The sequence below is a fragment of the Lepisma saccharinum genome, chromosome 21 (assembly GCF_977018435.1).
Source record: "Lepisma saccharinum chromosome 21, izLepSacc3.1, whole genome shotgun sequence".
Taxonomy (NCBI): Eukaryota; Metazoa; Arthropoda; class Insecta; order Zygentoma; family Lepismatidae; genus Lepisma; species Lepisma saccharinum.
This window is the reverse complement of record NC_139249.1, coordinates 55097142-55109349: the sequence shown is the minus strand read 5'-3', so window position 1 is coordinate 55109349 and position 12208 is coordinate 55097142. Positions and strand designations below refer to the sequence as shown.

Genomic DNA, 12208 nt, shown 5'->3' with positions numbered 1-12208 from the left:
TGGTCTTGATTCGAAGAAGGTGCTGGTTGGACACTGTTAAACAAAGAATGATAATGTTAAACATGTTTTTCACAAATTTGTTCATCTGTAGGGCAGCGACTTTCATGAGAGAGAGATTTCTTTTAACCTTGTTTACCAGTAAAGTACAGAGTAACACAGAGTTCATCTATCACTTTGAAACACATACTGTGTCTTCAATCATTGATCAAATTTATTGACAACAGTGATACCTGAAACACACATGTAGCCTATATGTCATTTGTCACTACACAAGATACATTGCTATATTTTGAAAATAACACCATAACATCCTGGTTAATGCACTCGAATAACCACATTTTCCATCACACGAAAGAATGTGGCTGCCGGCATAGCATTAATTCCTTCACAATTCTCTGCTTGAGTGTGTTTAGATCTGACGGACATGATTCAAAGGCTCTTGTGTTTGAGAAATCTCTATATCCTCCCTGTCTTCCAAATATTAAAGTGCCATCTAAACAGCCGCTCCGTCATGACAACAGATTCACTATTCTCGAAAAATGTCTCAACAGCAAATCTGCGCACATCGCACCATCCCTACTCTGGGGCTGCATGAGTACTACGCGAATCAAAAACAGTAGATGAATGCTGGACACCCTGCAGTTAGATGAGAGAACAGCCACAGGCTGAACATTGCCCCTTAATTAAGAAACTGTGAATGTCTGAGAGGACCACGTTAAAAAAATAACTAGTTATCATCTTGTCCCTATTTGTCACCAGTAAGGATATTCCTCTCCCAACCATGGAACCGGAAAACTTATTTTTGTACTATCACTCATTTCCCTTCATCTTGCGCCATGGCTAGTGTAACCCAAACATAATATAAGACTCATTCAAGGTTGGAAAGTCCTACAAGCTCCCAACTATGTCATTTTTCATTGTTGTGGAACTTCCCTGCTTCCTTTGACATAAAAAGAAACTGGGTTTCAATTGTAGCTACTGTAGGACAGTTTTTTCAATGCTTCATCTGTCTTTAATTTCTTCCCTCTCAGATGCTCTGTAAGGGCTCAAACAAATGATAACCACTAAGGGCTAAGTCTGGACTGCAAGGGCATGGGACAAAATGCTCCAGTGCATTTTGGCTGTCACATCGAAGATGTGAGAGGCCAGGCATTGTCATGTCATGGTGAAGAATGAGACATTCCAGAAATCCCCTTTGCACACGTACACAACCAACTTTTCACAACCTAGTTCCTCAAAAATTATTACTCCCTGAATCTTTAAAATGTACAAATTACTTTCTCTGAACTTCAAACTTACTTGAACACTCATTTCCATTATTGGTCATGCCTTCCATATCCTCCTGTGCAACTTGCTAAAATAATTTTATTGGTGGTTTTACACTTTTGAATCAAGAGTTTAATATAATAAATGTTAATATGGGACTCAACTGTCACCGTTTGTACCAAAATCATATTTGTTTCTCTCATTAATGTACCTTTGTCAAAATTCTTGTATTTCTCTTGGTAAGTAAAAAGACAGAATAAGTTACACACAGTTGTGCTATCTTTTTCAAACAGTAAAAACAGTTCACTTGAAGGATTTTGGTGATTAAAATTGGGAGTGGATGCATAAACACTGCAGTTACATACACTCATTACAATTACAATTATTTGTGTAGTTGATGTAAGTTACGGGCAATCTGTTTTTAGTTCACAGATGCACCTTATTATAAAGTAATACATGGTTTATGTAGTATCATTTAACAGGTTTCAGGATGATAATGATCGCTAGTATTATATATTGCCAGCCTTGGCAGCTTTGGTATTAATCCATTCTTGGATAAATTAAGGTAGTGGCCTAATTGTATTAGCCAATGTACTCTCAAGAGAATGCTTCAAACTGGCTATACTGTATACTGTATACTCTTCTTGTAAGCCATGTCTTGAAGCACAGACCACAATTAGCTGGACTGCCAAGCTGAGAGGTAAATGAAGAATCCTGCTGAAAGCTCCACTCCTGACCATGAAAGAGAGTGTTGCCAAGATCCTTGACCATTATCTTCAGGACTGTCTCCTGGTACACTCGGGCTAATGTTTTCACATCTTCCTCACAGAAATGGAGTTCAGTGGTGCCATTATAACTCACCCCTAGCACTCCATGATTGAAGCAGCATGACAGACTCTTGGAGCCTTCACACACACCCTGTTGTTTTGAAGTTGAAAGCCTCCTTAACAGTAAACACTTTTTCATCAGTGAGCAGAATTCTTCTATGCCCATTGTCTGCATAATGCCATGGTAGGTGCTTTGTTTTTATTACCATATGATGCTTTAATTCAGTTTTGAGAAAGTGGTCTGCTATGTCATTTGTCAGCTTTCAGTCCAAGGTCACTTCGTAACACATGAGACATGGTCATTTTGGAAATGTTCCGTTCATCACTGATTGCTTCCATACAGGATTTCTGTGAATGCAGGATGCCACAGATTTCACCAGTTGCACAGTCCTCACGGTGCATGGTGGTCCCTGCTTAGGCCCGTTATTCACTGTTCTAGTGTAAATGAAACACTACATACAACTATACACAAACCTCTTGAACATTCCAAGCTTCTAGAGGGTCTTGAAAATTTTGCCTGCTCATTTCCCTACCATACGGACTGCTATAATAGCCACAGTTTCTGTAATTGCCTGATTCCATCATAGAAGCTAAACACACTTCATTCACTTCAGTGGTTCAACTAGCAATGACTCGCATCTTCATTCTCACTGGGGAAGTTGTTGAACAACAAGCAAGGTGCCACCTTCCAAAGTTGTGACAGTATTTGTGGTAACACCAAGTAGAGCAAATCCCAATAATTAGCATTTTCTGCAAGCTGAAACAATGACTATGCACAGAATATCAATATCTTTCCATTAAAAAATAACAGTCTCTATTTTCTAAGATTTAGTCATAGCAAATAAAACTTAGATGTAAAAAGGATTTCAGCTTTGAAGAAAAAAAACGTCTTAGATGCTCAGTGCAACTAAGCTAGTTTACATTCCAGCTGTTGTTCTTAGTAACATCGATAGTAGGCTCATTGAAGATAAGATGCTTCATTTATTTTTACTCCCGATTATTAACCCATAGCAATTATGTAAACAAAATGGTGTATTCATATTTGCCACATGCAGCAGTAAGTTTAAGTGTCCAATATCCTCCTAATTTTTACAGTTCAAGTACCACATGTGTGATGATCTAGAGAATGTTATACCAGTTAGTTTTGGTTGAATTGATTTTTAAGTTTTCTCTCCTTGGATATGTGTGAAGACAATGTTATTTAACACTAAACAGCTATCCATTAATAGTACAGTAAAGTCCAGTTTCCACTAGAAGACCAGATATTTCCACAATTATTTCTGTAATTGAAATCACCATAAATATCTTCGCCGTTTCAACAATGATTTAATGGTTCACTTTGATCATACAAGAACCACTTCTATTTTCCTCTAAAACATTTAAAACGTGAGTGAATGTGTGTGTGTGTGTGTAAATAACTACTTCGTCAGTTATGTTCTTGGTTTGTTTACTTTGATCTTCAGTTCATGGAAATGTTCTTACAAATGAATAATTGCCTTTCATATGCAAAGATATATTAGCCCTGTCTAGTTCCCTGCACTTTTTGACACTCTGTGTAGTGCAGGCGTATTCCAGTGTCAGGGTGGTGCAAGGAAATGATATTCAACCAAGTAGACGGAAAGCGGTGTTCAAGTTCAGAAGATTCAACAAATGCCCGTCTGCTGCTTTAATACACCACACATACACCGACCCAGAATGTAGTGCAAACGATGCAGACACCAAATACACTACTTGACTCCAAATCAACGAACTAGATGCTTCGGTGCACACAGTCAAAAAGTGCAGCGAACCAGATGGGGCTATCAAGGGTACATGAAAATAATACACTCTAAACTGAATGGAATGGAACGACTGAAGATGACCTAACCCCTCTACGATTTTCTTCATATTTGGCATACTCATTAATTGTGGCATCCTAATCACGAATCTAAGTTAAAAGTTGTTGGAAACGTCTAGAAATTGCAAAATAAGCTTAAATAAGGCATTAGTTTTCGGAATGGAAAGTCGATTTTCACAATTTTTTTTGTTTCACAAGCAAATATATATATTCCCGATACTACCACGACACCAAATTTTAACTATGTTTGCCTAACCTAACCACACGTCAATGGTTCGTGGGGCTAGTGTCAATGGTTCGCAATTTTTAGATCCTGATACTACCAAGACACGAAATTTTAACTATGTTTGCCTAACATAACTCAAACTAACCTAAACACACGTCAATGGTTCATGAGGCTAGCATCAATGGTTGGCAATTATTTTGCAATTTCTAGATGTTTTTGACAAATTTAACTTCAGATTAGTCATTAGCAGGCCTCAATTAGTAAGTATGCCAAATATGAAGGAAATCTGAGAGGGGTCCGGTCATCTTCAGTCATACCTAAATGTAAATGTACCACACATCTGTACAAAATCACAGTTTTTTCTAGTATATTTTCTCGTGTATTTCTGGTATTACAATTCAACGAAACACTGGCAATTTCAATGTAACGTAAATATTACCACCAGCATGTTCGTTTTCTAAACAGAAACAGGTTGATAATACTTGTTTCATTCTTGATATATATTTTGACAAATGCGTAATATTTCCATGGTTTGCGAAGACGACTATAAATGCCAACTAGGTAGAAATTTCTGATCAATCTAACTATTGAAAGAACGAATAAAAACGGGCACCGAACAAACTTTTATTGTAATCATGTGTACGTTATCTTGATTTTATTGGCTATGTATAGCTTTCTAACAGAAATGCTGGTTCATTACAAAACATGCATATCGTAAATAGGTTTTACTGTATTTTAATTAACTATAAGAAAAAACTTCTTTGTAATTTTTTTCTTCTTGGGACATTATCCCAACATTGCCTCCCGAACAATACAAAAACAGCATTGCCCTGACGTTGAATGTTGACAAAGATGAAAAATGACAAATGAATTACGTTCCTCGCATAACACCCTAACTGTATTATCTCTTATATAGAGAACATCAAAATGTATGAAACTGAACATGTTTCATTGCTAATAACATAAAACTACATAAAGTTTCGTCCTTTGTTTGGGCTCTCACCTGTTCATCCGCCATTTTCGCTGCTTAGCATTTCATGCGACGTGCGCGTCCTCTGCCTACCACGCGTGAAAGCTAGCATGAAAATAGCACTTATTTGCTAGAATTAAATTTGGCCACATGCAAGTGTGTGATTAGCTCAACAATGAAAAGCAAGCTTTAATATTCCTTCTTTTTGATTTACGGAAAACGAAAATATCCAGCATACGTTTCTCGTGTTTTTGAACTTAAAAGTAAATATACTACGAACTCTTCAATGCGCGCATGAACTTCGTGTCCAATAACAAACATCACCACAAGTATGTACCGCAGGATTTTCAGCTGAAAGCCTTACTGTAAGAGAAAATTGTGTTTCTCATTCTCAAAAATAAATTTTAACCTCGAAAACTGGGAAATTGTATGTGTATTTTATGTTAAAAGTTAAAGGTCGACAATTATCATTACGAACATCTATTACCGGCTACACACCCTGTTTGTAATTTGAAGAGAGTACAGAGTACAGTCAACAGCAAATATAAAAGTAGGCAAATTGTCCAGAGCTGTCGTTTGGAAACGCGAGGCCCTTACAGTTTGAAAAGTGAACATGTATACACCTTCAATTCCTCGTAAAATCCTACCCTAAAACAAACTTTATTATTAATATTGCATTGCCATTTTCTTACCCCCCCCCCTTTTAAACACCCAGAATTCCCCGTGAACCATCAAATTTGGCAGCCAGTAGAGGACGACAAGAGAGACTTTAGTTAATTAATTTTTGCTACTTTGGCCCAGTTTCAACTCTATCAGCCCTCGAAAAACATATTTTATCCTGTGTGCATAGGTGGATTTTTTTTTTCTGAGAGGGGGACGCTGCAAGCATATGATGGCAGTGACGGCGATTGGGTTCCAAAACTGCGGTGGCAAGGTGCCATGGGCGTCCGGAAGGGGGGCCGTGGCCCCCCCTGGAAAATGAAAGTCAACCAAAAATTATGTATTTCACACATATAATTTCATTTTAGCCACAATAATATGTGTTAATTATTGCATGAACACCATAAATTCGAATTTAAGCAATGTTTTTTAGGGAACAACAATATTTTTGGAGAAAATGTGCCTTGTTTGCCCCCCCTGGAAAAAAATACCTTCCTTGCCCCTCCCTGGAAAAAATCCTGCGGACGTCCATGCAAGGTGCCAAAACTTGATAAGGATTAGCCACGTTTAGCATAGTGCGGGGGCCAAAGTAGCAAAAAATGGAGGGGGACCCCTGTAAGATGAGATTAAAAAATGTGGAACCACCCATATAATTTCTAGATATCACTGTACAGTGGGATCCATGAGTATTACCGTGCAAATTGTCCATGACTATTTTCATTCATTTTTTCTCTTGAATTCTGTGTGTTTTTAAGCGATGGATTTTTATGTATGCTGGTGCAGAAGTTGTCAACAGCTTGTTTCGAGTGTTCTTTTAATTCTTGAAGCTCTTATTGAGTCAAATAAGGTGCACGAACATGGTGATGGACAATTTGCGCGGTATTACTCATGGATCCCACTGTACATGAATGGAAGGAACCATATGCGGTTCAAATACTGCATCCTTGATGGTGACACGACACATCCAGTCTGCCATCTTGTAATCAACTTATTTTTTTCAAATGGGAATAGGGATAAAAGGAAAGTTTCCTGTGCATATAGTATCATGTCATGAAGGTACATTTAGGGGGATGTGGGGTTACGGTACCACACATTCCATGTTAAAGATAATGTATACTCCTCAATGTTTTGTTCCTTGTAGGCAATGCAACAAGGTGCCATTGTTCAAAGAAAAGTGCAATGACACTGGTTTATGTGGTGCTGGAATCAGTCAACATTGGATTAAATCAGATAGGATGCAATGCAAAGTGGCTCTCCCAAATTCTTCCAGTAGGATAGTATGCCTACTAATTAAGCTGCACCTGAGTCACCAATTTCTTGGTCCTTGGATTGGGTGGTAGGGCCAAGGTCGTTGACCAGCCTGCTAACAGGATTGAACTCCATTATTATTACAAGGTAACCAAAAAAGTTCTTGCCGTTCTAGAGCAGTGATAAACAAAGAGCAATACAGTGGACGGTACATACCTTTAGGTTTCGAAGTAATCTCCATCAGCATCCAACACCTTTTGCCAACGTTCCTGCAGCTGCACAATACCCTGGTGATAAAACTTTGCGGGCTTAGATACAAAGAAGTCCATGAGTGCGTTCCGCAGGTCTCTCTCATTTGCGAAGGATCTCCCACAGAGGTGGTTGTCGAGGGAATGAAACAGGTGGTAATCTGTTGGTGTAAGGTCCGGTGAATATGGTGGATGGCACAGTGTCTCCCAGCCAAGTTGCTGAAGGGTCTCCTGGGTTATCTTTGCCACATGTGGCTTGGCATTGTCGTGCAGGAACAGCACACCCTTACGATTCACTAATGCCGGCTCCTTCTGCCGCAATGCACAGTGCACCCTTTGCAACTGCTGAGAGTAGAGGTCAGCGGTGATGGTCTGACCAGGTGGAAGGAGCTCGTAATGCACCACTTGCCGACAATTCCACCATACAGAGAGCATAACCTTTCGTGGGTGAAGAGGTGGTCTTGAGGTGTGAGGAACAGGGTCACGTGGCAACAACCAATGTCTGGTACACTTGGGAGTGCCATAGAGGACCCAATTTTCGTCATCAGTGAGCAAGCGATCAAATATGGGTGTGTTCAGGTGCCGAGTGAGCAAGGACAAACAGGCTGTCACTCGCTGTTCCTTGTTGGCTGCTGACAATGTGTGGGGTACTCACTTGCTTAACTTGTATGACTTCCCTATCCCATGCAGGTGCAGTCTGACTGTTTCAGCGGAAACATGGAACCTTTCTGCAAGCCTGGCAAATGCGACGACTTGATGTGGCAGCTGACAGGCCCACTACAACAAACACATGAGAACAAGATGCTTCGATACCTCCATTTCTCTTAGACACTGGACGAGCTATGACTGCTGTGTGCACGCAACGTGCCTGTATTACTGACAGTCTATGTTCAGTCTAACTCCCGATCACTTGGCAGGCACGTGCGTCATTTCGTTTCCTCTCTGTGAGCGCATGATTAATGGGACGTCAAAAACTTTTTTGGTTACCTTGTATTATGTAAAATATCAGGTTTATGCAACTCTGGTAAAATACATGCGACAGTTGCAGGAACGTATTATTCTTGTGCATGACACCATTACACCTGACCAGATTCACATGCACTGCGGTCGGCGTTTGCGGTGTTATCTAGAAATTATATGGGTGGTTCCACACATTTGAATCCACTTCTATAATGTAGATTTTTCGACATATTAAAATCAGCCTGTGTGTGTACGATATTCACATCAAGACTATTACAAACGTTTGTATTAGGTCAAATTTGTGGTCAGAAAAAGTAATCGGGACCTTCAAAGTGGAATCCAAACCACTGTGCAACATACCTCTACCAGGAAACTAACCAAGGATCATTTGATAGCTTTACTTCATTTTGTGAAACAGTATAATTCTACATTATTTATATTAACAGTGATTACAGAAATAATGCGTTAAGCTTCATTATTAATTTCCTCAGATGGACCTGTCACAAACATGGAAAATATTTGACTTAGAATGCTCTCACTTTGTGTCAGTGTCCATCAGTTAATGTTATTGTTCTGTAACCAATAAGTTTCAGGTTCTATATCCAGTGTCAACATATTTAAGTGTTTAGTAAATCTAACCCCAATTACTGTATTTTTTGTACACTTCATTTTATTTTTACCACATGGAAAAGGACTGCTCGAACCTTTTTTAATCATTGTAATATATTGTTTTTAATACTTTGGGAAGGGCACATGCCTCTCCTGCTAAATTTGCAAATGCCTGTGTGTAATTAAGCATCACAGATTCATCTTAGCCAACATACACGCATGATGAACTCAAAAGCATACAAAAGTTTAAATGGTTAGAATTATTTTGTAAATAGAAAAGTGGAGGAATTAGAATGCTATAAAACTGGTAATAAGGGTGATCCATAAAGAACGCCAGATTTGAAAAGGATGCCATATTTTTTTTGTTTGGTTGGCAGCATTGTTTGTTCGATTGTTGTTATCAGTTATCATTGAGGTTTTGTGTTGAGAAGCATTTCAGTTGTTCTACTGTTTGTGTGTGTTGTTAATGCCATGGAAAGGTACAGTAAGGAACAACGAGTTTTGATCGTCAAAACGCACAAGAATGTTTTGCGGTTACTATTCGGAAACTCCGATACTTGGTCATCTTCATGCACCGAACGAATAAACTGTTTGTAGGTTGATCAAGAAATTTGAAGAAACTGGATCAACACAAGACATCAAAAGGCCTGGATGCCCTCGAAGTCGCCGGAGTGAAGCAAACGTTGCTGTCGTGAGTGATTCTGTTGCTGCGAGTCCTGCAAAATCGTATTGCCGTCGTGCTCAAGAACTGCATATGGTGCCAACAACAATGCAAAGAATCTTGACGAAAGATCTGCACTTGCAAGCATACAAAGTGCAGTTAACGCAGGAACTGAAACCAGCAGATCATGGAAAACGACTGCAATTTGTTGACTGGATCCTTGAAAGGGAACGAGAGAACGAGGATTTCGCAAAGTGCATCATTTTCATTTAAACAGGTTTGTAAACAAGCAGAATTGTCGAATATGGGGATCTGAGAACCCAAGTGTGATTGAGGAAAAGGAAATGCATCCTCAGAGAGTTACGGTTTGGTGTGGGGTTTGGAGTGGAGGTTTGATCGACCCTTACTTTTTTGAAGACTAAGAAGGAAATGCTCTGACAGTGAATGGAATTCGTTACCGTGCAATACTAACTGATTTTCTTTGGCCTTGTTTGGATCAAATGAACATTGAAAATGCATGGTTCCAACTTGCCACACTTCAGGAGAAACAATCAATCTGCTGCGTGAGAAGTTCCCGGACAGAATAATCCGTTGCGAGACCAAACCTTCCCACCTCGATCTTGCGACTTAATACCATGCGACTTTTTCTTGTGGGGGTACACCAAGTCACAAGTTTACCAGAACAAACCCCGAAATTTGTTGGAACTTAAGCAAGAAATTTGACGTGTCCTCAACACACTTGATGGGGAAATGTGTGATCAGGTCATGGTGAATTTCATGGACAGAGTGATTGTGTGTAGGGCTAGTGGGGGGGGGGGGTCATATGTCTGATATTGTTTTCCATGTTTAAACCTTAATATCTCCTGAAGAGAATGGTATGTGTTTTGTGCTTTTCTCTCAAAAATAAATTTCATTTATAGCAACTTCAAATCCGGCATTCTTTATGGATCACCCTATATTATTGTAACGTATGCTGAAGTGGAGCCCAGCTAAAAAAAATCTGCAGAAATAATGATTGATACAAATGCTGGTAAAATAAGTGCATCATCAACTTTGACAAATTTGGGGAAAACTTCCGATAATACACTTTTTGTGCATGAATTTACTTCAAATAGTAACAGAGCTTTCAGACTGGAGTAGCAGGTGAAAAAGAACACGGGACCTTTCAATCTAAAAAAAACTATTCCCCATGCATGCACGAACAACAGACCGAGGTGACACAATGCACTGCATTGAAAAAATGGTCCAGTCCAAACCAGCATCACATGCAGCTTGTAGTGTCACTTCAGTTCGGAAGGTATTATTTATTCTGAAGTTTGGTTTCCAAGAGACGCATGTCACTTGTTGCTCAGACTGGGTAGTTTTCAATACAGTGCATCGTGTCATCTCAGTCCATTGGTTACACATTGCATGGTGAATGCTTGCTTGTCCCCCATGTCCTTGTCCCTTTGGTGTGAAACCCCACTGTCACTTGTCGTCTGTTCTCTCTTTGGTCTGAAATCTCCATATGGGAGAATTCACACCGAAGAGACATGTGCAGATTGCAGATTTCATCAATCAAACACAGACTTGGGCAGCCTGCTATGCTGTTGTGATGTGAAACAATGCTGCTGATTGGCTCGTTCCAAAGCAGCATGTCTCATGTCACTTTGGTCTCAAGCAACACAAGGTACATGAGATGCTAGAGTGGTCCATTTCTCAATGGTGTGCCTTGGTCTGTTGCTCACACATTCGCTGCAAATGTTTGCTTGCAGACTGAAGAGGCCTGTGTAGATTCACTTCCCTGCGAATAATTGCTGCCACCAGTCAAGTGTCGCTTGTTACTTCAGTCTGAAATATCCCTGAGAGATGTGTTTTTAACACAAAACCATTCACATATAAACAATCCACATGCTTGTGATGAGCATATCACAGGACAAACACAAAGAAAAACAGAAAGGGCCAAATTTTGACTAAAATTAATCTTAAACGTCTTTCTTATTCGGAAAAACACCTTCACCACATTTTAATATTATGTTGAAGTCTCACTGGTGCAAATTTAAGATTTTTCCTGTCCTCCATTTGGATTGCAGAGTGTCATACCTTTAATTTTTCAAAATGTTTAATTTTTGGGAGCTTACAGACAAAAAGAGGGTGCCAGGTACCGCATATGCTTAACAATTTTTGGACATAGTTGGCATTGCACAGTAAACAAGAAATATGGTAAAGGTGTTTTACCCCCTTCATGATCATTTTGTTCTCTCAAAAATGAAAAATTATGAAAACACATCTACAGGGGTTGGACAAAATAATATGAACACCCACCTAATATGGGGTGGGACCACCTTTCACTTTGAGAACACTCAATTTTCCTGGGAATGGATGCATACAAATCCTGGATGGTAGTCGTTGGGATGCTATACCATTCCTCAACAAGAAACTGCTCCAATTCCTTGAGATTGTCTGGTGGAGGGAAACGGACCTGTACTCTGGTTTCCAATACCGAGCACAATGGCATAATAATGTACAAATCAGGTGATTGTGCAGGCCAGGGAAGATGTGTAAGTGTGTCATCAAGCTCATCAAACCAATCTTGGACAGTGCCAGGTGTATGAATGGGGGCATTATCATCCTGGAAGATGGTATCCCCTGTTGGAAAGAATGCCTGCGCCATTGGATGAACATAGTCACCTAAAATGCCTCCATACACCTTGGCA

General features: G+C 39.5%; 1 protein-coding gene across 4 annotated transcripts in view; it reads right to left on the bottom strand.

Moving 5' to 3' along the window:
• Positions 1–5267, bottom strand: part of Ranbp16 (Ran-binding protein 16) — a 176387-nt gene extending 171120 nt beyond the window's left edge. For all 4 annotated transcript variants that reach the window (XM_083142982.1, XM_083142983.1, XM_083142984.1 and 1 more), the window contains exon 1: positions 5160–5267. In XM_083142982.1, the coding sequence (XP_082999108.1) occupies positions 5160–5174 (15 nt within the window). In that variant the 5' untranslated portion in view covers positions 5175–5267. The remainder of the gene's footprint in view (positions 1–5159) is intronic.
• Between the last annotated feature and the right edge of the window lie 6941 nt (positions 5268–12208).